Consider the following 20,670-nt stretch of genomic DNA (forward strand, 5'->3'; position numbering starts at 1 on the left):
TGCTGCTATACAATGGATCGCAACGCAAATAATCCAAACAAAAGCGTGCTCATTATAAAATATCTTATAATTGCACTTTGCACTTTTTTTAACCTTAATCCAGTGGACAGTAAAAGCTATAGACATTAGATTAACCCATGGGTTATTCCAAATATCTGACATCTAAATAATATATTCATGTACATTCGAAGCTTTGTTGCAGGGACAAAATTGAATTAAATTTATATTTGAATTCGTTTTAATATTTTTAAAAATTGATATGTGAATTTATATTTGTTTGTATTCCTCAAGGCATATAGCTTCATATAATAAAACTTGAGTAAATATTTATTTGAGTCCAGTGTGCGCTACAATTAATGGTTTTGCGATTTGATCAAACACTGTGAATAACAACTATTAGCATGAGTTCAAAAAATGATATTGATATTGAAAAATGCGAAAATAATTCAATACTCCAAAGCTTACAGTTTACAATAACATTAATTACATGATCTGCTTTGAGTAAATATTTATTTCAGTGCAGTCTGTGCTACAATTAACAGTTGGCAATTTGATCGAACAATAAGGATAAAAACTTCTAGCATGAGTTCAAAAAATATCACTGTTTCAATTAAAATTTAAGGCTACTGCAGCAATTGGCACTGCAACAATGAACATTGAAAATATCGAAAATATTTCAATATACCAATGTTTACAGTTTACAATTGGATTAATTAAACGATCTACTTTGCTGTTCTGGTAGTTTGTGATGATTATTTGGTTTCAGCTGCTCCAGTGCCAGTGGTGGCTGTCTCATTAAACTGCTTGTGCCATTCCAGATTCTGTTTGGTCACAGATTCACCACGCTTTGCTGCTTGCTTTCCACTGTAAATCATAATACCACATCCGATAACGGTTAGACCAATCATTACATTTGCCAACATAATGCGCATCTTGTTGCGACAGCGCTCCATTACCTCCTGGCTGTGACAAATGAAAATATACTATTAACAATTTAACTAGATTATATACCTTTAATTTACATACCTTACAAAGCTTGGCACATCAGCTGTTGTCTTGTATTTACCACTCCAAACCAAGAATCGCCTCTCCAAATCATTTGGCTGATGATTTTTAATAGCTTGCCTGAAGATTTGCGTGTTGCTGAAAGTGCGTTTCATTAGCCAATTGGGTGCGCGCTGGCCCAAGGCGGCAATTAGCACTGACTTAGTTAACATATTGTTTCTACAAGCAGATAAAGCTATTCTAATTCCAAACCGGCTTTAAATGAGACTTAAATTGGAAATTCTATCGGAGTTGTGGAACTTTATGCAATATTCGTGATAACTAGAGGTGTCAGCTTTCTCACTAAAACACACTTGTTGAACGTTGCCACTAGGGCGAAAAGTTTACATGATTCTATAACACGCGAGTCACGACATTTCCAATCTGGAAAATACGTTTATCATATGCCTAGACTAAATAAATATCTATAATATGTTGCTTTTTCTTGTGGTAATATTTTGACATATATATACTAAATTTGTAGATCATGTGAATGTAAGAGAACTATTTTAAAAGCATCTTATACTATTATTAAAGTTGTGCTAATCGCATGGTACATTAAAATGCACATCACTACTAGCCGCTATCGATATTGTTATCGATTTAACATATGGTTATACCGGCAACAATTTTCCAAAGATGTTTTATAATGTTATTAAAAGAACCGTTCAAGCAAGTATTAAGAATGTAAATAATTATTATTTGGTGCGCCTCAGCAGCGGCAGCTCTAGTGGCCACAATGATGAAATCAAGGACGCCCTGGACATTGAGGCGAATCTGTTCGAAAACTCATTGCTGCAGCATCAGCCAGTGAACACGCGGGAAGCTTTACGCAAGCACAAACCAACATTTATTAAACAAAGGCCAGCGTCACAAAAAAAGTCAGTAACTGGGAGTACGACAGCGACACCGGCCCTGCCCAGAACCGTTCCAACACCCACAGTTAAGCGTGCACCTGCGCCGCTTATAAAAGACAGCGAATTGAATTTGGAGTTTACTCGACTAACTTTGCAGGTAGAATGGAAGTAATATCTTTTCTTTATACATCTAAAGTTTTAACAATTCCCACAGGACCCACTGATGAGCACGTTACTTACTGAAGTGCGTTCACGCAAACGTCGTGACAACAACAAACAGATAATTATCGAAGGCCGACGTCTTATAGAGGAAGCCTTGCAATGCCGTCTGAAAATGCATTCGTTATTCTTTAGCCAAAGGGATCAGTTGGCCTTGTTGCGTGAACTGGTGGCGCAAGCACAGCAGGAGGACAACACAAAAATTTACAAAGTGCCACAACATGATCTGAAAACATGGTCTTCGCTGGTAACGCCACCCGGATTGATGGCACTGTTTGAACGCCCCTCGTCGCACGGTATACAGCAGCAGCAACTGGGCAGTGAGCCCTTGCCCATTACAGTAGTATGCGACAACATACGAGAGCCAAACAATCTGGGCAGCATTATACGCACATGTGCTGCTTTGCCCTGCAGCCAGGTGGTAGTCACGCACGGCTGCTGTGATCCCTGGGAGTCGAAGGCTTTGCGCGGCGGCTGTGGCGGACAGTTCCGTTTGCCCATACGCGATGATGTCACCTGGGAGCAGCTGCCACTCCACATACCGCCCGAGGTAGCCGATGATTGTCATGTTTTCATTGCAGAAAACAACCCGAAAAAGCCAGGAAATCTGGCAGGAAACACAGTAGACTATGCAGAACTGGGTCAGACTGGAGTACACAATATTCTCATTATTGGCGGCGAGAGTCATGGTGTTAGCGAGGATGCTTACAAGTAAATATACATTTAGAACTTTCCAATAGCAACAACTAAACTATTTTATCTCTTAGATTTATGCAACTGGTGGGCAGTAGAGGCAAGTGTGTCTACATACCTCTGGCGGCAGGCATTGATAGTTTAAACGTGGTTTCTGCACTCACATTAATACTTTTCGAGCTACGCAAAAAGCTGACAAATAAAACTTATTGATACAAAGATTATTCAATGTAATCTATATATATATAGTCATATTCTGAAAATTGGTTGGGTACCGTCATGGGTTAGACCCGGCAACGCCGGGTTTTTCTGTTTATATCAACTATATATGCAAGCAGAAATTGATAGAATATAAGTAAATAAATTTTGTTTACTCACCATATAGTCCCTGCAAGTGTAAATGAAGCGGCATTTTCGTGCCCAAAAATTTTTATACTATTGGATTATCCTTAAGCTTAAGAAATTTTATACAAATCACAAGCAAATTCACATTGTCTGCCTCGCAGCTTCAACTATGTGTCGGCTTCGATGTGCAACTTTATTTATACTGCTGGGCCTTTAACACACATGATCTGCATTTTATATTTTTATTTAATCACAAGAAAAAAATTACTTTTTAACACCATCTCTTTCTCTTGCTAGTTTACATACATGATCTTCATTTTATATTTTCACACACATTCACATTTTAACATCATCTGCACAGGGCCGCCTCGCAGCTTTAACTGAGGCCCAGCTTTGATGTGCAGCCTTATTTATACTGCAGGCTCTTCCTCTTGCTAGTTTACATACATGATCTGCATTTTATATTTTATCACAAACACAATTTAACACCGTCTACACAGGGCTGCTTCGCAGCTTTAACTGAGACACAGCTTCAACGGGCAGCTTTATTTATACTGTAGGCTCTTCCTCTTGCTAGTTTACATACATGATCTGCATTTTATATTTTCATACAAATTCACATTTTAACACCGTCTGCATAGGGCTGCTTCCCAGCTTCAACTGTGGCACAGCTTTGATGTGCAGCCTTATTTATACTGAAGGCTCTTCCTCTTGCTAGTTTACATGCATTATCTGCATTTTATATTTTCATACAAATTCACATTTTAACACCGTCCACATAGGGCCGCCTCGCAGCTTCAACTGTGGCACAGCTTTGATGTGCAGCCTTATTTATACTGAAGGCTCTTCCTCTTGCTAGTTTACATGCATTATCTGCATTTTATATTTTTATACAAATTCACATTTTAACACCGTCTTCATAGGGCCGCCTCGCAGCTTTAACTGAGGCCCAGCTTTGATGTGCAGCCTTATTTATACTGTAGGCTCTTCCTCTTGCTAGTTTACAAACATGATCTGCATTTTATATTTTCTTATTAATTCACATTTTAACACCGTCTGCATAGGGCCGCCTCGCAGCCTCAACTGAGACCTAGCTTCGATGGTCAGCCATATTTATACTGCTGGGTCTACTTGCAAGTTAACACACAAGATCTGCATTTTATACTTTAGCACAATCACATTTTAACACCGTCTGCATAGGGCTGCTTCCCATCTTCAACTGTGGCACAGCTTTGATGTGCAGCTTTATTTATACTGCTGTCTCTTCCTCTTGCTAGTTTACATACATGATCTGCATTTTATATTTTCATACAAATACACATTTTAACACGGTACGCATAGGGCTGCTTCGCAGCTTCAACTGTGGCACAGCTTTGATGTGCAGCCTTATTTATACTGAAGGCTCTTCCTCTTGCTAGTTCACATGCATTATCTGCATTTTATATTTTCATACAAATTCACATTTTAACACCGTCTGCATAGGGCCGCCTCGCAGCTTTAACTGAGGCCCAGCTTCGATGTGCAGCCTTATTTATACTGCAGGCTCTTCCTCTTGCTAGTTTACACACATGATCTGCATTTTATATTTTCTTATTAATTCACATTTTAACACCGTCTGCATAGGGTCGCCTCGCAGCCTCAACTGAGACCTAGCTTCGATGGTCAGCCGTATTTATACTGCTGGTTAACTTCTTGCAAGTTTACACACATGATCTGCATTTTATATTTTAGCACAAACACAATTTAACACCATCTGCATAGGGCTGCTTCGCAACTCAAACCAAACTTCAACTGAAACCAAACTTCGATGTGCAGCCGTATTTATACTGTTGGTTCTTCTTCTTGCCAGCACTCATGCATGGTCTGCATTAACATTCTTAGACAAACACACACATACACAATAATACGATCTGTACAGCGCGGCATTGCAGCTTCAACTGAGACAGAGCTTCGATGGGCAGCCTTATTTATACTGCTGGCGAGTTGTACACAACAATTCAAATCTTCTGATGTCAAAATGTAGTCTTATCTACTAAACCTATTCGTTAGTTTAACAAACTATATTTTGTTGGTATTTTCTATATTAAATCTTTTTTTAAATATCTCTGACAAACTACAAATTTATTGCTACATTTTTTCACGCAATCTTTTGTAAAATAAATAATATTCAGCTATTAGCTTCGATTTCCTTGTATACCTCACGTTTATATTCATCCAGGCCGCCTTCTATAGCTCGCACTGTCCGATTCCCGCAGACCCACAACTCCTTGCAGACGACTTTAATTAATCGTTCGTCGTGAGAGACCAAAATGACGCCGCCCTAAAATAACATAACTAAATTAGCCTTAGGAGCGTTAATAAAAGTTTTGGGTATACCTTAAATGCATTTATAGCTTTGCCCAGTGCATCTATAGTTTCAATGTCCAAATGATTCGTCGGCTCATCAAGCACTAGGAAGTTTGGTTCCGCTATTTAAGAGAGCGAACATAATAGAATACGCGTTATTGCATTGGAAAATTTTGATACATACCCATGCACATTTTTGCTAAGGCCACACGTGATTTTTGTCCACCAGACAAGCTGGCAATGCTCTGCAGAGCCAGTGGTCCCGAAAGACCAAAGCTTCCCAACTGACGTCTGTACTCCTCATCAGGGCGTCCAGGGAACAGTTCCGCTAGGACACCCACACAGGTGACATTCATATTCAAGTGGTCAACATGATGCTGGGCAAAGTAGCCAATGCGCAGGCCGCGATGGAGCACTATGTTGCCGTAGATGGTGCTCAGTTGGCCCACAATAATCTTAAGAAGAGTCGATTTGCCCGCTCCATTCTCGCCCACAATGCAAATACGCGAATCCGAGGTGGCTGATAGATTAACACCCTTAAAAATGGGCAACGGATCAGTGGGGTTGTAACGAAACGAGACATCTGAGATGGCCAGCACGGGCGGATTAAGCGGCTCCACATCGGGAAATTTGAGCGTTACAATTGTCTCCTTTTCCACTGGCTTGAGCTCAGGTCTGGCGAGCAAAGCAAAATATGAGTTAAATCAGCTTCAGCTAAAGCTCTCGTTTTACCTACAGCTTCTCTAACATCTTGATTTTGGACTGCACCGATGAGGCACGGTTTGCGTTGTAGCGAAAGCGATCAATAAATTCCTGAACATGTGCCCTGTGTGCCAGTTGCGCCTCGTATTCTCGGCGCTGTGATTTAAGTTTTTCCGTTTTGGTTTTCTCAAACTGCTCATAATTGCCTCTGAGTAAGATAAGAAGATTGGAGACAATCTGTTTATTGGGTGCAATCAGAATGAATACTCACTTGTATGCCTCTAGCTCCTGTGCATGTAGATGGATTATGTCCGTTGGTACCGTATCTAGGAAGTTGCGATCGTGAGATACCACTAAGATGGTTGTCGGCCAGGTTTGCAAGTAAGTCTCCAGCCAAATAATGGCCTTAATGTCCAACATGTTCGTCGGTTCATCAAGTAGCAACAGATCCGGTTTTGAGAATAGCGCTCGAGCCAGAGCCAAGCGCATTCGCCAACCACCGGAGAATGATTTCGTTGGCCTAAGCTGCATGTCTGCATCAAAGCCTAGACCCTTAAGTATCACAGAAGCACGTGCCACAGCCTTGTCAGCCTCAATATTCTGCAGTGCGGCGTATGTTTCGCTTAGTTCGCTGGAAAGCGTCGCATCCTGTACGCCGCTATTCAAGGCAGCTAGAATTTCCTTTTCCCTCGTCAAAAGCCGGGTACGCTCCGTATCACATTCGAGTACACTCTCTACAGCCGAGGTTTCATCGCCAACCACCTCCTGTTCCACATGCAGTACGGTGATGTGCGACGGTATTTGCAGCTGACGTTCAGCAATCATGCGCAGCAGCGTCGTTTTGCCGAGTCCGTTCCGGCCAACCAGACCATAGCGGCGACCAAACGATAACAGCAAATTGGCGTTCTGCAGAAGAACCCTTTAAAAAAATGATGGTGGTAATTAAAATTTTATATTGTGATTGTAATGGGATTACTAAAGCTTTGGATGTTTACTTACTTTTCACCAAAAGCCAAATCAAAGTTTTCAATTTTAATGTCCATGGAGCGGTTCAGACCCTTCTGATCCAGTTTGGTGTTCTTTTTGTTGGTCACCTGAGAAGCGGTGGCCGTTTGCAGCTTCACAGCCACCGGCACAACGCCCAGCTTGGTCACCTCTTGGCGTTTCTCCTGTTTCTGCATTAGTTTAGCTTCCGCTTTTTCCAGCTTTTTGGAGTCGACTTTCTATAATAGTTATTTGTCTTAATTGCAGCTTCATTTAAATTTGAATAGTTACTCACATTAGCGCCATCCTTGTTGACCACCCATATACTTTGCATATCTTGGTCCATACGTGCCATATTCTTGGCCATCTCCTCAATATTAACAGGCGCATTAAGCACCTTGTGCTCAACGTTCTTCGAGTTATTCTTTATAATATTGAAAAATTCATCACAAAGGCTTCGTATGCTCTCCTCAGACTTTTCGCCATCGATACCCTGCAGTATGTCGCCGACTGCATCAAAGATGTCATCGCACGTGTCAAAATCTTCTTCGGTGCTTGTTAGGACGCCCTCAACGTAGTCCTTTAGCTCATTGTCTATAGCCGGAAACTCACGTTGCAAAATGATCGCGTATTGACTCATCCTGTTAATGTTGCTTGTTGCTGCTATACACTTGACCGTGATCACGCAATCCAATATTGGTTGCTGCACAATGGAACACAGTGGCACTGGCCTAATTTAAATAAATTGATTATTATTATTATTTGATTAAGCACAGCTCCAATGTGTTGGTCGTTCATCAACGTGCCAACAAAAAAGAAACCCCAAACAGGGTTGCTGTAACCAATTAGGCCTATCGATATTAAAATCTGCTAGAGCTTTACTATCGAAAAGCTCACTATCGATATAAAGAGAACATTCAGTGGCCTTTTGAAATTGGATTTGCCTGTTAATGAAAATATATATATATTTTACTTTTAAATTTGTGTTAGAAGTTGATAACAATTTTTTAAAATATACATGATTTAAAACTAATCGCGCAATGAGTGTACTACTTGTATTGCTCAAGTAGTTTGATAAGCAGCCATAACATAATATAATAGATAATAATTTAAAATAACAATGCTAAACGCTATTAAAAGAGGGGCCTTGGTTTTTGTAAAACATAATAATAAATGGAAATGCATATGTTAAACAATTTTAAAAAGCATAAGAAATTTGTCTATAAAGATGGACCATAATCATAGGCATACATGTATAATCAAATAATTGCAATAATTGTAAACATATATGCATAAATAATTGCAGCTTTTATAAAAATCGTACGTAAGTTGCTCAAGAAGTTGTTCATAACAATTTACAAACTAGAATTACTACTATCACCGTTTTATGCGCTTTACAACTTATTAACTAAAACTAAACATAAAATTATTAATATTTTTGTATAAATAGTACGCAATGCCTCTAAAGTATTTATGTACATGGCTAAACATATTAGCATCCACTAGGCGCACGGCGTTGCCGAGTTGCTGCTGCTGCCGCCGTTGCTGGTGCAGTTGGTTTTGCGTTGTCGGGCGCCCCGTCCACTTAGCAAGTAGGACAAATCGATTGGCTGCTCCTGCGCTGTCTGCGCATCCAGACATTTCAGCTTCATGGTATTAAGAACATTCTCCAAACGTGAGCGCTTTTTTTTGAGAACCTGCCATAATGAAAATTGATTGAATGTGATTATGGCGCCAATTGTTATTGTTTAGATATTAACCTGTCCATTTGGCGCGACTGGCGTTAATACTTGAACAGGTACTTGTGTTGATGCAGCCGCTCCTGTGGCTGTCCCCGCCTGTGTGTTACGCTGCTTTCTGTTGCCCGTTGTCTGGCCTGTCTTCTGTTCCTGCCTGCCCATTTTTATGGGCGTTGCTCCTACTTCTATATCAGTCTTTTGCTTCCTCGTCTTCAACAACGACGGATCCACATCATGTGGCTGAAAACAATTTAATTTAATGAATTCCATTTTAATATTTCAACTATTGCACTTACCGCATAGCTCTTCGAGATCTTAAGTTTTTCCGGAAACTTTTTAAAAGCATAGCTCTTGGTGCACGCCGGATGATTCGCCTTGGCCTTGGAAAAGAAACGCGCAGTTTTGTCCACGCGCAGCTCACATATGTAGCAATGATCCTCATCGTTGCACTCCATGGGCCGGCCCTTGCAGAATGTAGTGCGATCCAGCACCCAGCAGCGTCCAATCACTAACTCGATGGGCACTACCTCGTACAGTGAGACGCGAACCACCTCATTGGGATAAAATCGGCGCGAGGGCTCATGGAAGGTTTCATGTGGACGCAAAAAGTGATGGCCAAAAATGAAACGCTTGCCCGCCTCGTTCTTCCACAGATGCTCAACACGAAAGATGTCACACTCCTGATAATCAATCGCTCCAATGGTCTCGTACGTGTGCTTCTGGCTGGGCAGCACCTTGCCTGTCTCATCCTTAATAGGTATGTCGCGTAAAACGTAAACGGCGTCGCCTTGGCGTACCTGAAGCTCGCCGCGCATTAGCGATAGATAGTAGCGGTGTCCCTCTTCCGTGTACTCATCCAGGGGTATTTCGCGATCCACTTCACGCGGTTCGCAGCGCTCACACTGATAGTTATCCGCATCTATGTCCGCCTTGGTGCACTCTGTATGCTGCCAGACCATGCACTTAGCGCACTGAATCATAAGACCCTCGTCCTTGTACAGCCCACATATGCAACGTATCACATCTTCCTCATCGGTTGGCGGCAGTTCTTGACCAACAACAACAGCTGCACTAGCTTCTGGCGTCGCGGACCCAGTTACTTTTGTACTCTGCTTTATGTTCTCCTGTGACTGGTATGTTTTCGCTAGGTCCGCCACCGTTACCTCCACCTCCTCCTTGGGCTTAAAACTGTGCAGTGCCTCTGGTTTGCCAAGTATATCCAGCAGCTGTGCGTAGCTAGCCGCCTTCTGCTGCGTGTAGCTTTCCAGCAGCGTTTGCAGCGCGTTGGACTTGCCCTCGTCGTCGCCGTGTAATTGACGTGCCTCTGTGAAGAGCTGTAGCATGTGCTCATCGTATGCCTGTGGGGTTTTATAATGTCCTTGTTCCACCTGTGCCTGTATGGTTTTAAAATCAAGACGCGCCGTCTTTAGCTGCTTCTTTTTCTTGCTGCTGGGCAGCGTGGAGAGAAGCTCGAACATCTTGAGCGATTCAAGTGCTGTGCAAATGTCACGCAACACAACCGCCATTTTGGCCATCTTCTCCAGTTCCGGATCCTGTACGGCTTGCGTTAGACCACGCGTTTTCATGTTGCGCGGCGTGCATAGTGCCGATATTTGTGCGGCCAGCAGTGAACTGGACGATGGTGTCGATGGACGACGTCCTGGTAAATCAGCCTCACCAGCAGCTGGTGAAGCAGCGGCTTGCGCTTTTGCCGCAGCGCGCTTAGCCTTGCAGCGACGAATCTGTAAATGTCAGCAAATGTTAAGAGATTGCATCGAACTAAAGAACTCATGTTAATTACCTTCTCGAAATTGCGCACCAGAAAGATATTACACTGCTTGACCAGTTTCTTCTCTCTCTCGGAGAGCTGCTGCACCCGTGCCACTACCATTGCCTCTTTGGCAGCTTGCTGCAGGCGCTGTGCATTCTTCTTGGCCTTGTGCTTGCGCTGACGCCCATGTTGATTACCGTTGGCTTCCTTTACTCCAGCCGCTGCACCCTCCGCACCAGCAGTTGTCTTCAGTTCCGCAGGAAGCGGTTTGATGCGTTGAGATTTGCCGCCGATGACGCCACGGCACTGCGGCATATTGCAGCGACACGGCTGACCCTCGGAGGGATTAAATAGCGAAAAATTGTAATCGTAGGTAAGCTCCTCGCCCTGCTCAATGGCACGCTTGGCGAATAGCACCATGCGCGACAACCCATTCACGCTCCACTTTTGCATCTCGCAATTGGGCTCACAAGAGTGATTCACAAAACGACAGTCGCTGCCCATTCGCTGGCCATCAATTACCAAGCCACCATCCAGGTGCAAACAATAGTGATGGGTATCATTTAGATAAATGCTAGCCATGCGCTGCTTAAACTCCCGCTCAGTGACCACCTCGCCCACATACTCCAGTATGTAGGTGCCCTTGGCAATGGGCAGCTTGGTGCGCACGCCCCAACCCTTGTCGGCGGTCATGAAACGTTCCACGCCTGGCGCCACCTCATGACGTTGTATCTTTTGGTTGCGACACTTGTCGCCAGCTGGGCAATTACTGGGCACACACTCTGTATAGACCATGCGATTCAGGCAGTTGTCCAGACAGGCGCCACTCGCTTGAGGCTTGCAATTGCAGTTGGGATGATCAAAGCCAGCTAGATTAGGACGCACCGATTCCGCATAGACATTAGTGCGTATTTTGCGATAATTCCAAGAGGGCACCACATGCCGCGTGGGCAGCTTATCGTGACTATAGGCCCACCATATATCATAGGGTAACTCAAAGTCGTTAAAGGTGCGTCTAAAATATCGCTCGCAATAGCTGGGCGGTGGCAGCAGAACGCTGCCCTGCTGCTGCTGCTGCTCCGTTTGCTCCCCGTCGGTAGCTTTTCTGTTTGGCTGCTTGACAGCGACAGCTGTGGCTGGAGCCGCTCCAGCTGGCAACTGTTTGAAGTAATTGGAGAAGAGACCAGCCACCAAAAAGTTTTTCTTCAGTTTGGTGCGCTTCCGCTGCGATGCAGTGCTGCATTTATCCTCGCTGGTATCACTGCAACTGCCATAGTCGGTTGCCAAATTCAATGAGGACTCGTGCGCAGGCAAGGGTTCATGCTCACTCGCTGGCACTGGCTGCTGGCTGCGTTTGGCTGCCGCTTCGACTGCGATTTGCATTCGGTCATCGCTAGTTGCCAGAGGTGTGGTCACATCTATCCGCTGCTGCTGCTGTTCTGGCTGTTTGGCTGGCTCCTGTCGCTTGAGTGACTCCTGCTGTATAGTTTTTCGTCGCTTTAAGCGTATTTTACAGCTAAAGTTTGTATTGGGATCAATGCCTGCTGGCAGTTTTATGCTACGCTCCAGCTTGCGCTCCAGTCTGGGCAGGAGCACCTCCGTTTGCTTGGCAGCGCGCCCGCGCTTTTTGGCTGGTTGCACCTTCAAGAGCTGAGCTGCCGGTTGTGGTTGCTGCTGCTGTTGTTGTTGTGGTGGTTGTGGCGGTTGTGGTGGTTGTGGTTTTTGCAACTTAGGTCTGCCTCTGCCACGTGGCCTGCCTCTAGCATTGCCTCCACTGTTTGTCGGCGTTTGTGGTCTCTGCAAACGCTCCAGCGCCACCACAGACAAACGCGGCGTACGCTGATTGCTGCTGCGTGCCACAAAAGTTTCCTGCGCCTCGCCTGTCTTCGGAACTCGCTCACAATCCATTGTCACAGCCGCTGCAAGGGTGCTGCTGCTGCGTGTTTCGCGCGCGGGCAACAGTTGCTGCTGCTGCTCCAACTGCTGCTGCTGTTGCTGTGGCATCACAGTCTGCTCAACGCTGACCTTGCGCTTCTTGCGCCTAACTGTGGGAAAGCCTGTGCGATTGATTTTCTTTCGCTTGCGCTTGAGCAACAAATTGCCGCCGGTCTTGTGCAGCAGCGTTTCCAGCACGCGCTGGCACTGCTCCTTCTTGTTGGCATCCTCTTTGATGTCCAGCGCGGCTAGCAGGGGTGATTCCACCTCCGATTTTGTGATGACCGACTCATTGAGCTTGGCTATGGGTATTTGTATTTCCAGCTCCACGGAAGGCTCAAAAATGCCTGGCGGTGGACAGCTGCTGCTGCCTGCTGGCGACTGCAGCTGCTGGGGCAGCTCACGAGCAACTGCACCCGAACTGGCCACAATCAGGTTCTTTGCTTTGGCGCCCTGACGCCGCTGCTGTTTCAGGGAACACAGCGAACTGGGGCTTATGTCCAGTAGCTTGCCACCGCTTATGGAATTATTGTCAACAACAATGCGCAATGGCGAAGCGCTGCCAGCTGTAGCGGCTGCGCCTCCAGCGACCTCTTGACTGACCAGCAAATGCCGCTTTTTGGGCGTTAGCTTCTTGGCATTGAACTGCGCCTGGGCTTTGGTATTGGCGCTGCTCTTGGCCGCCGCTGCAGCAGCTGCCCAAGCTTCGGCATTCAATTTCCCGTTGCTGGCAAAAGCCGATGCCACCTCGGCGCCGGTTGTGACCAAATAATGACGCTTCTTCAGCGGTAGCTTGTGGTCGTCGGGACTAGAGCTGTTGCTGCCGCCGCTGTTGCTGCTCGATTTCTTATGTCGCCGCTTGGCGCCGTTGCTGCTGCTGCTGTTGTTGTTGCTGATGCCATTGCTATTGCCGGCGCTGGCCGAGAGCATGGCAAAATCAATCAGGGGCTCGTTAAGTTTGCGCTTCTTTAGTGCCCGCTTGAGCGGCTTTGTTGTTGCAGTTGCAGCTGTGGTATTGTTGCTGCTGCCGCCACCGCCATTTAGCAGCGGCAACGTGGCCGCAATGGGCGCTGTGAGCGTGGCTTGCAGTTTGTTGGCCTCGGCGAGCAGCTTCTCCTTGCCGCTGCTCGCCGTTAGGCGATCATCCTGGATGCGACAACGCGCATGAAATGTACTTGCGATTATGTCAATTTCGGTTAGCAGCTTGGAGTCAATGTTCAGCGATTTCGCATGACTGAAACTCTTGCGACGATGCCGTCGACGCACTCGTGAGGCACCGGAAACATAACTGCTGCACATGCTTGCGGCGGACGAGCGTCGACTCTTAATTTTGCACGCACTCTTGCCGGGCAGCATTGTGTCCTGGCTAATCGAGTGTTTGCGCTGCAGCAACATTTTACCTAGAACATAACATTATTTAATTATTAATTTATATATAAAAGAGTTTGTCCTAACCGAACTGTGAGCTTTTAGGTCGAAGACTGCATGGCATTGGTGTATAAGAGTCTGACTAACAAGCGGCAAGTCGCCAGTTTAAACTCTACAACCTTAGCTTAAAACAGCCTTTACTTTCGGTCTCATACTCACCCTGTATAAAATTATCTGCTGCTGTTGTCGTGGTTGTTGTTGTTGTGTTGGCTCCTGCAGCAACACTTGTAGTTGCCGGCTTTGCAGCTCCACTGAAATATTGGCCTGTTGCAACGAATCGATTGATTTCACCATATTTTTTGCTGGCACTGGTGCTGGGTAAACACTTTAGACTGGGCTTGCTGATGTACTCGTTGCTCTCCTCGCTGCTCTGGCCAAGTGAGAGTCCAGCCAGTTGCAATATATCCAGATCATGCTCATCGCTCAGCGCCTGCGTTGCCTGGTCATGGCCGCTTCTCAGCATGGAGGCTCGTCTGCGTCGACGAAGTGATTTGCTGGATTTGCCGGAGGATTCCTTGCAGTCGCTGCGATAGCCACAACTTTTGGCGCGACTCATGCGACGACTGGCACAGCTGCGGCTGCTGTAGCGACTCTTGCAGCTGGCATCAGATTTGTAGCCCGAATTGTGATTGTGCCGTTGATGCCGCACGCTGCCATAGTCCGAGACGTAGCCGCTTTTGGCTGCAAGAATTTTACTGCAAATAGTATTTGAGGTGCCGCCACCGCCGCCGCCATCGCTTTTGTAGCCACTAACAGTGCGCAAACGAAACTTTTTGTTAACATCTATCTTGCGCCAGAGTGGATCCACTTGCACCTCCTCTTTGCTTGCCTTCTTGTTGCCCTGTCTGCGCTTGCTGCGCGGCGGTGGATACAACACTCGCTCTGCCGTTGCGTACATGCGCTTGTCCAGATAGGCCATATCTATTTTGGGCTTGGCATTATCACTGATCAGCAACTGCTGCATTTTGGGCGAAGGCGTTGTGCTAATTACACCCGAATCTGCCGACTCGTTTATGGTGGGCACAGCAACAGGAAGAGCAGCAGGTGCATTGGTGGGAACAGTTGGTTGCAATTTTTTGGGGCGGCCGCGTCGCTTGCGTTGCAGTGGCTGCGACAGCGTGTTGTTGTTGTTGCTGCTGTTATTATTAGCAGCTGCTGCTGCTGCTGCCGCTGCTGCATTTGGCTGCGTCGCTGCTTTGGGTAAGCTGGTGGCATGGCCAGGCTGATTCAACCTTTGCGTTTTTTCCATAAAGTCCTTCAGGAGCGTAGATTGATATTGGGGCAGCTGTTGCTTAATTTTCGCAGCAGCAATACCTGCTGCCAAGCTTGCGTTATCCTCAGCATCGCTTTCTACGCGCTTAATGGCTGCCTTGACCAGATCCGCTGCTTTCACAAGCTCCTCGTTGTCGCTGCTAGAGATGCCCATGTGGTTTTCGCCCTGGCCCTGGCCCTGGCTACCGCCAATAGCTGTTAGCAGCAATCGTGGCGCCCGTTGCATGTGCACCTTTAAGGGCAAATCATCCTCAGAATCGGAACTAAAAGCTGCTGCAGGCTTGCGATTAGTTTTGCTATTGTTATTATTATTGTTATTGCTGCTGCTGCTACTGCTCTTTTGCGCAATTTTCTTGCGTTTGACTTTAATCTTTTTGGTTGTGTTTACCGTCGACAACATTTTATCCTTCTCCTTCTCTTTTTCCCTATGCTTCTCCTTGACCTCCGCTGAGCACCCGCTCAACTCATGAGCCTCGCTCATCTTTCGCACCTTTGCTAGCTTTTTACGGGAACTGTTTTCAACTGTTGTAACCGTAGTTTTTGCTGTTTCTTTTGTAGCTGTTGAATTTGTAAAACTTGTTGCTGTTGTTGAGGGCGGGTTCCTTATAGCCGATATTTTCATGCGCAGTCCATCAGTATCCGAACGTTGCACGCTAAATTGTGTTGCTGATTTCGTAGACTTCGATTGACTCGACTGATCCGTAATAGAGTCGGTTTCCTGAAAAACAAACATATGTTAATTTTCTATAATAAACTTAGGTCAATGCAAAACTAATGTACACAACATTTAAAAAGACGCCTAAGGGGTTTGAAGATATATGAGAAATGTTTCCACAAAAAACTCATTTTTCTAAGGATTCTTCGTATAGAGTGCTCATTTATGTGCTCATATATGTGAGGAATAATAGAACTCGTGATTGCCCATTTTGATTAAGACATCATGAACAACAAGAAAGTTGTTAATACAACAACTTAGTTTTCGATCGATCGATATCTGTGCAAGCTATATAATATACACATTTCATATTACACATTTCATGACAAAATTATAATGCTCTCAACATAGATAAACAACAAAATATAGATGATCGAACTTCTTAAATATGATGAAAAAATACATACATATATGTAAATGTTAATCTTTTAATGGGCAATAGTTTGGTGTTTAAAACGTAAAAAGTAAACGTTACGTGTGTTAATTGATTATAAATGCTTTCTGGAAATACCCAAATGTAGAGCTTGTATTTTTCTAGAAGTAGCGCGGCAAGGACCTGAGCATATTATCATATGGTATACATATGTATTTGTGTATGTATGTGTGTCGTAAAAGTTAATGTTAATTTTATGTGGTTATTTAATGCGTCACGTCTGAATTATAATTATATTTATAGTTTTGCAAGACATACCTCATTTTCACTGCCGGATTCTTGTGTACGTTGCTGCGCTTCGAGAACCTTTTCCTTTTTTGCTGCTGCTGATGCCTCATTTTGGCCACTGCTCATATTTCGACTCGAGGGCGGAGCTGTGCGAGGAAAATAGCAAAATTATATTAACCTGGTCACATTAATTACAGCACGTTCAGAATTTTTGACAATTTAAGTAGGTCAAACCACAAAACGCCACAGACAGCAACGGTGTTGAGGGGGCGGGGGCTGTAGGGAGCACCACTCACTAACACACACACACACACATGCACACTTACGTTTTGTAATATTTTTTTGTAGCGTCAATTGATTATGCACACCGATAATAAAATTGTTATTTGAGCATATGCATATGCTTTTTGCGCCTTTAATTGCATTGCATTCAAGTTTTACTTTCTGCTTTTGCGTGTGGCTTTGTTTTGCTTCTTAAAATGGCGCCGTTTTCACCCTGCAGTCTCGCGTTGAATTTTCACTGCTGCTGCTTTGTTCGAAAGGCGCGACGCGACATGCTTTAATGCACTTAAATTTAATTGCTAATCATATTTTACACTTGCACAGGTTTCAAATGGTTTATGGCATAACGTTTGCAATATTTTGCATACTATAATCTATAATTTCAATAATAAAACAAAAAAGCCACAAGGTATGAACATAAATAAAGAAAAGAAACTACGAATTAGGGACGGCAAAACGAAGCGATGTTTTGCCCGCATCGATTATTCAGCATATCGAGTATTCGATAGAGAATCAGCCGGGCAATGTCTTCTTACCAACACTGTTCGCAGTTTTACCATAACCTAGCGAAGGCAGGAAGATAATAACTACCTAATTATCATTTTACATCATAGCTAACTACTTTACAAGTCCAATTTAAAATTGTTACATTTTAATCGCTGTCGATCTAAAACCAACTCAAGCATTTTTTAGTTCGATAATTCTAGCCAACAGAATGTGTCATCAGGGCAATCGGCAGCGCTAGTCGCCCACCTCTACCCGTAGCAAGAAGAAGATAAATACTGTTGCTGGGTGAAAAATCTTTGTTTATTTGTTAAAATGAGCAATAAATCGTCCAAAACTAGCAGCGCAGCTAGCAGCATGCTGTATGGTTCCAGCATATCAGCTGAATCAATGAAAGTAATAGCCGAAAGCATCGGAGTGGGCTCTCTATCCGACGACGCCGCCAAAGAGCTGGCAGAAGATGTTTCCATTAAGCTGAAGCGCATTGTACAGGATGCCGCCAAATTCATGCACCATGCCAAGCGCCAGAAGCTGTCGGTCAAAGACATCGATATGTCGCTAAAAGTGCGCAACATTGAGCCGCAGTATGGATTTGTTGCCAAGGACTTTATACCCTTTCGCTTCGCCTCTGGCGGCGGTCGCGAGTTGCATTTCACTGAGGACAAGGAGATCGATTTAAGTGAGATAACCGCAAACAGCTCGGTTAAGATACCGCTTGACCTGACGCTGCGCTCACATTGGTTTGTTGTGGAGGGCATACAACCCACTGTGCCGGAAAATCCGCCACCTCTCTCCAAGGACTCACAGTTCATGGACTCTGTAAATCCCGTTATTAAACTAGACCAAGGACTCAATAAAGATGCCGCCGGAAAACCCACCACTGGCAAAATACACAAACTTAAAAACGTGGAAACAATACACGTCAAACAGCTGGCTACGCATGAGTTATCTGTGGAACAGCAGCTGTACTACAAAGAGATCACCGAGGCCTGTGTCGGGTCGGATGAGCCGAGGCGCGCAGAAGCGCTCCAATCGCTTGGTTCTGATCCCGGTCTACACGAAATGCTACCTCGCATGTGCACGTTCATTGCCGAGGGCGTCAAAGTTAATGTCGTCCAAAATAATTTGGCGCTGCTTATTTATTTGATGCGCATGGTGCGTGCCCTTCTGGACAATCCATCTCTTTTCCTGGAGAAATATGTAAGTTAACGCAGCAGCTAGCTTAATGGAGTCCACAATTAACTTTTCACTCTCTTAGCTACATGAACTTATACCCTCTGTGATGACCTGCATAGTATCCAAGCAGCTGTGCATGCGCCCCGAGTTGGACAATCATTGGGCATTACGTGACTTTGCCTCTCGCCTAATGGCACAAATTTGCAAAACATTCAACACGCTTACAAATAACCTGCAAACGCGTGTTACGCGGTAATTTCACTAAAGATTCCATCCAATGAAATACCATCCTTGATATTCGTCATCTTTACAGGATCTTTAGCAAGGCTCTGCAAAATGATAAAACCCATTTATCATCGCTCTATGGTTCCATTGCGGGCCTCTCAGAGCTGGGCGGTGAAGTAATTAAAGTGTTTATTATACCACGCCTCAAGTTCATCTCGGAACGCATCGAGCCACATTTGCTAGGCACTTCGATGAGCAATACCGATAAGACGGCCGCTGGCCATATACGTGCCATGCTCCAAAAATGCTGCCCGCCGATACTAAAGCAAATGCGCGTAGCGCCAGACATTGCCGAAGAATATAAAATAGATTTTGGTTTTTTGGGTCCTTCGTTGTGCCAGGCTGTGGTCAAGGTGCGCAATGCACCAGCCAATAGCACTGTCACGTTATCCTCAAGCAGCATCAACACGGCGCCCATAACAAGTGCCGCTCAAACTGCCACAACCATTGGACGCGTGTCCATGCCGAACTCACAAAGACAGAGGTAAGATATACACTTGTGTATAAGCTATTATTTGTGTAGCTCCTGGTCTAACTGATCTATAAAGCTATGTATTGTTGTGTTAGAAATAAGAATCTAGTAATGGATATAAATTATAACCTGTATTACATGAATATATATCCACTATCTGATATTTCCCGGCTTTAGCCCTTTTAAGTTTTTCGCTCCACATTTTTAGAAATTAATTTTCCATCTATCTAACGCCCTAGGAGTAATTTAAATCTACTTGTACTATTTTTGCGAAAAGTGTGAAACGCTTCTCAAATAACTTTCAATGTGAGATTAAGGGATAGCAAACAAAAAAGTTTCATACAACCGTTTTCCGCGATTTCTCAAACTTGCTCGTGGAATTTCCCTATATCCCGCCCTAGCGTGAAGCTTCATCTAACTCTTACGGGTTGCGCTGTGCATTGATCCCCAATCAGACAGCCAGAACAAAAATGAGAATAATGTTGTCTTGGAGGTGAAGGTGATTTGACGCTATAGACAGTAATTTGTAGTTTGTGTAAGGTAGAACATTCTTGTTTGAAATAATTTAAATATTAATAAGTTATTCTCTTATTTTTTAGCAGCCCTGTTGTTGCCGCCCTGCCGCAAATACGCGCCATACAAGCGAATCAACCGGCGCAAAAGTTTGTGATTGTTACACAGAACTCACCACAGCAGTCACAAGCGAAGGTGGTGCGCCGTGGCAGCTCACCGCACAGTGTGGTGATGTCATCGTCTTCGGCGAATGGCGCCAATGCCTCAAATTCAAATTCATCCTCAACGGGCAGTGCTGGCGGTGCAAATAGTTTGCTAACAGCGCGCAGCAATGATAATGTGTGTAGCAGTCCTGGGTACCTGCCAAATCCCTAAAAAACACCCCCACTCTAATATGCTGTTTATACGCATTTCAGAGCATTGTGGATGCCAATTCGTTGATCATTGAAACGGAAATAGTGCGCGCACCGCCCGAACTGGATGATTTATCGCATCTGGAATAGCCTTATTCTCACCTCTCGCCCCCTTTTATTAGTCATTTAAGTGCAAAACCTTAGTTTATACAAGACATGCAATAAACAGCATTAACAGAAAGCTACCCCCATACAAATATTTACAATTGTGCACTCCGCAACACGCATCCAACACGCATGTGCGGGAGCACCAGAAGTGGCCATCTATTGATTTTTAACCAAAACACACAGCACAAAGCAAACTCCTTGTACAT

At 44.6% G+C, this 20,670-nt stretch overlaps 5 protein-coding genes across 6 annotated transcripts; 2 read left to right on the forward strand and 3 right to left on the reverse strand.

Moving 5' to 3' along the window:
* Positions 1-493: 493 nt before the first annotated feature.
* LOC135433439 (UPF0389 protein GA21628) lies at positions 494-1,425 on the reverse strand. The gene is made up of 2 exons (XM_064689517.1): positions 1,027-1,425; positions 494-963 (listed from the first exon to the last, which is right to left on the reverse strand). Exons 1-2 carry the CDS (start codon positions 1,215-1,217, stop codon positions 753-755), a joined length of 402 nt encoding a protein of 133 aa, XP_064545587.1. The 5' UTR covers positions 1,218-1,425; the 3' UTR covers positions 494-752.
* Positions 1,426-1,609: 184 nt separating this feature from the next.
* On the forward strand, positions 1,610-3,051 carry LOC135433438 (rRNA methyltransferase 3, mitochondrial). Its single transcript, XM_064689515.1, has 3 exons — positions 1,610-2,058; positions 2,116-2,831; positions 2,888-3,051. Exons 1-3 carry the CDS (start codon positions 1,684-1,686, stop codon positions 3,024-3,026), a joined length of 1,230 nt encoding a protein of 409 aa, XP_064545585.1. The 5' UTR covers positions 1,610-1,683; the 3' UTR covers positions 3,027-3,051.
* A 2,170-nt stretch (positions 3,052-5,221) lies between these two features.
* Positions 5,222-7,991, reverse strand: LOC135433705 (ATP-binding cassette sub-family F member 3). The gene is made up of 7 exons (XM_064689889.1): positions 7,486-7,991; positions 7,206-7,429; positions 6,478-7,125; positions 6,241-6,414; positions 5,689-6,179; positions 5,535-5,626; positions 5,222-5,478 (listed from the first exon to the last, which is right to left on the reverse strand). The coding sequence occupies exons 1-7, from the start codon at positions 7,828-7,830 to the stop codon at positions 5,326-5,328; spliced, it is 2,127 nt and encodes a 708-aa protein (XP_064545959.1). The 5' UTR covers positions 7,831-7,991; the 3' UTR covers positions 5,222-5,325.
* A 146-nt stretch (positions 7,992-8,137) lies between these two features.
* Positions 8,138-17,401, reverse strand: ash1 (histone-lysine N-methyltransferase ash1). The gene is made up of 7 exons (XM_064689888.1): positions 17,038-17,401; positions 16,742-16,857; positions 14,223-16,053; positions 10,731-14,035; positions 9,226-10,671; positions 8,951-9,169; positions 8,138-8,887 (listed from the first exon to the last, which is right to left on the reverse strand). The coding sequence occupies exons 2-7, from the start codon at positions 16,835-16,837 to the stop codon at positions 8,693-8,695; spliced, it is 7,092 nt and encodes a 2,363-aa protein (XP_064545958.1). The 5' UTR covers positions 16,838-16,857; positions 17,038-17,401; the 3' UTR covers positions 8,138-8,692.
* A 330-nt stretch (positions 17,402-17,731) lies between these two features.
* Positions 17,732-20,537, forward strand: Taf6 (TBP-associated factor 6). 2 transcript variants are annotated; one of them, XM_064689411.1, is made up of 5 exons: positions 17,732-18,697; positions 18,756-18,925; positions 18,987-19,442; positions 20,033-20,282; positions 20,360-20,537. In XM_064689411.1, exons 1-5 carry the CDS (start codon positions 17,813-17,815, stop codon positions 20,444-20,446), a joined length of 1,848 nt encoding a protein of 615 aa, XP_064545481.1. In that variant the 5' UTR covers positions 17,732-17,812; the 3' UTR covers positions 20,447-20,537. The 2 variants fall into 2 exon arrangements, with proteins under 2 accessions (XP_064545481.1, XP_064545480.1); XM_064689410.1 differs by having other exon boundaries at positions 17,733-18,697; positions 20,030-20,282.
* Positions 20,538-20,670: the final 133 nt, after the last annotated feature.

The sequence above is a fragment of the Drosophila montana genome, unplaced genomic scaffold, assembly GCF_035044405.1.
Source record: "Drosophila montana isolate Dmon_TW-CO22-7 unplaced genomic scaffold, ASM3504440v1 contig_3218_1, whole genome shotgun sequence".
NCBI lineage: Eukaryota > Metazoa > Arthropoda > Insecta > Diptera > Drosophilidae > Drosophila > Drosophila montana.

What these genes read in the sequence shown, in the direction of transcription:
- LOC135433439 (XM_064689517.1), bottom strand. Translation starts at nt 1,217, where the DNA reads ATGTTAACTAAGTCAGTGCTAATTGCCGCCTTGGGCCAGCGCGCACCC. An exon ending in GATGTGCCAAGCTTTGTAAG is followed by an intron (nt 964 to 1,026) that starts GTATGTAAATTA and finishes CATTTGTCACAG; the next exon opens with CCAGGAGGTAATGGAGCGCT.
- LOC135433438 (XM_064689515.1), top strand. Translation starts at nt 1,684, where the DNA reads ATGTTTTATAATGTTATTAAAAGAACCGTTCAAGCAAGTATTAAGAAT. An exon ending in TTACTCGACTAACTTTGCAG is followed by an intron (nt 2,059 to 2,115) that starts GTAGAATGGAAG and finishes CAATTCCCACAG; the next exon opens with GACCCACTGATGAGCACGTT. An exon ending in GTTAGCGAGGATGCTTACAA is followed by an intron (nt 2,832 to 2,887) that starts GTAAATATACAT and finishes TTTATCTCTTAG; the next exon opens with ATTTATGCAACTGGTGGGCA.
- ash1 (XM_064689888.1), bottom strand. Translation starts at nt 16,837, where the DNA reads ATGAGCAGTGGCCAAAATGAGGCATCAGCAGCAGCAAAAAAGGAAAAG. An exon ending in TGGTGCGCAATTTCGAGAAG is followed by an intron (nt 10,672 to 10,730) that starts GTAATTAACATG and finishes TGACATTTACAG; the next exon opens with ATTCGTCGCTGCAAGGCTAA. An exon ending in CAGTCGCGCCAAATGGACAG is followed by an intron (nt 8,888 to 8,950) that starts GTTAATATCTAA and finishes TCATTATGGCAG; the next exon opens with GTTCTCAAAAAAAAGCGCTC.
- Taf6 (XM_064689410.1), top strand. Translation starts at nt 17,813, where the DNA reads ATGAGCAATAAATCGTCCAAAACTAGCAGCGCAGCTAGCAGCATGCTG. An exon ending in CTCTTTTCCTGGAGAAATAT is followed by an intron (nt 18,698 to 18,755) that starts GTAAGTTAACGC and finishes TCACTCTCTTAG; the next exon opens with CTACATGAACTTATACCCTC. An exon ending in CCGAACTCACAAAGACAGAG is followed by an intron (nt 19,443 to 20,029) that starts GTAAGATATACA and finishes CTTATTTTTTAG; the next exon opens with CAGCCCTGTTGTTGCCGCCC.
- LOC135433705 (XM_064689889.1), bottom strand. Translation starts at nt 7,830, where the DNA reads ATGAGTCAATACGCGATCATTTTGCAACGTGAGTTTCCGGCTATAGAC. An exon ending in GATTTGGCTTTTGGTGAAAA is followed by an intron (nt 7,126 to 7,205) that starts GTAAGTAAACAT and finishes ATTTTTTTAAAG; the next exon opens with GGTTCTTCTGCAGAACGCCA. An exon ending in CTTAGCAAAAATGTGCATGG is followed by an intron (nt 5,627 to 5,688) that starts GTATGTATCAAA and finishes TCTCTTAAATAG; the next exon opens with CGGAACCAAACTTCCTAGTG.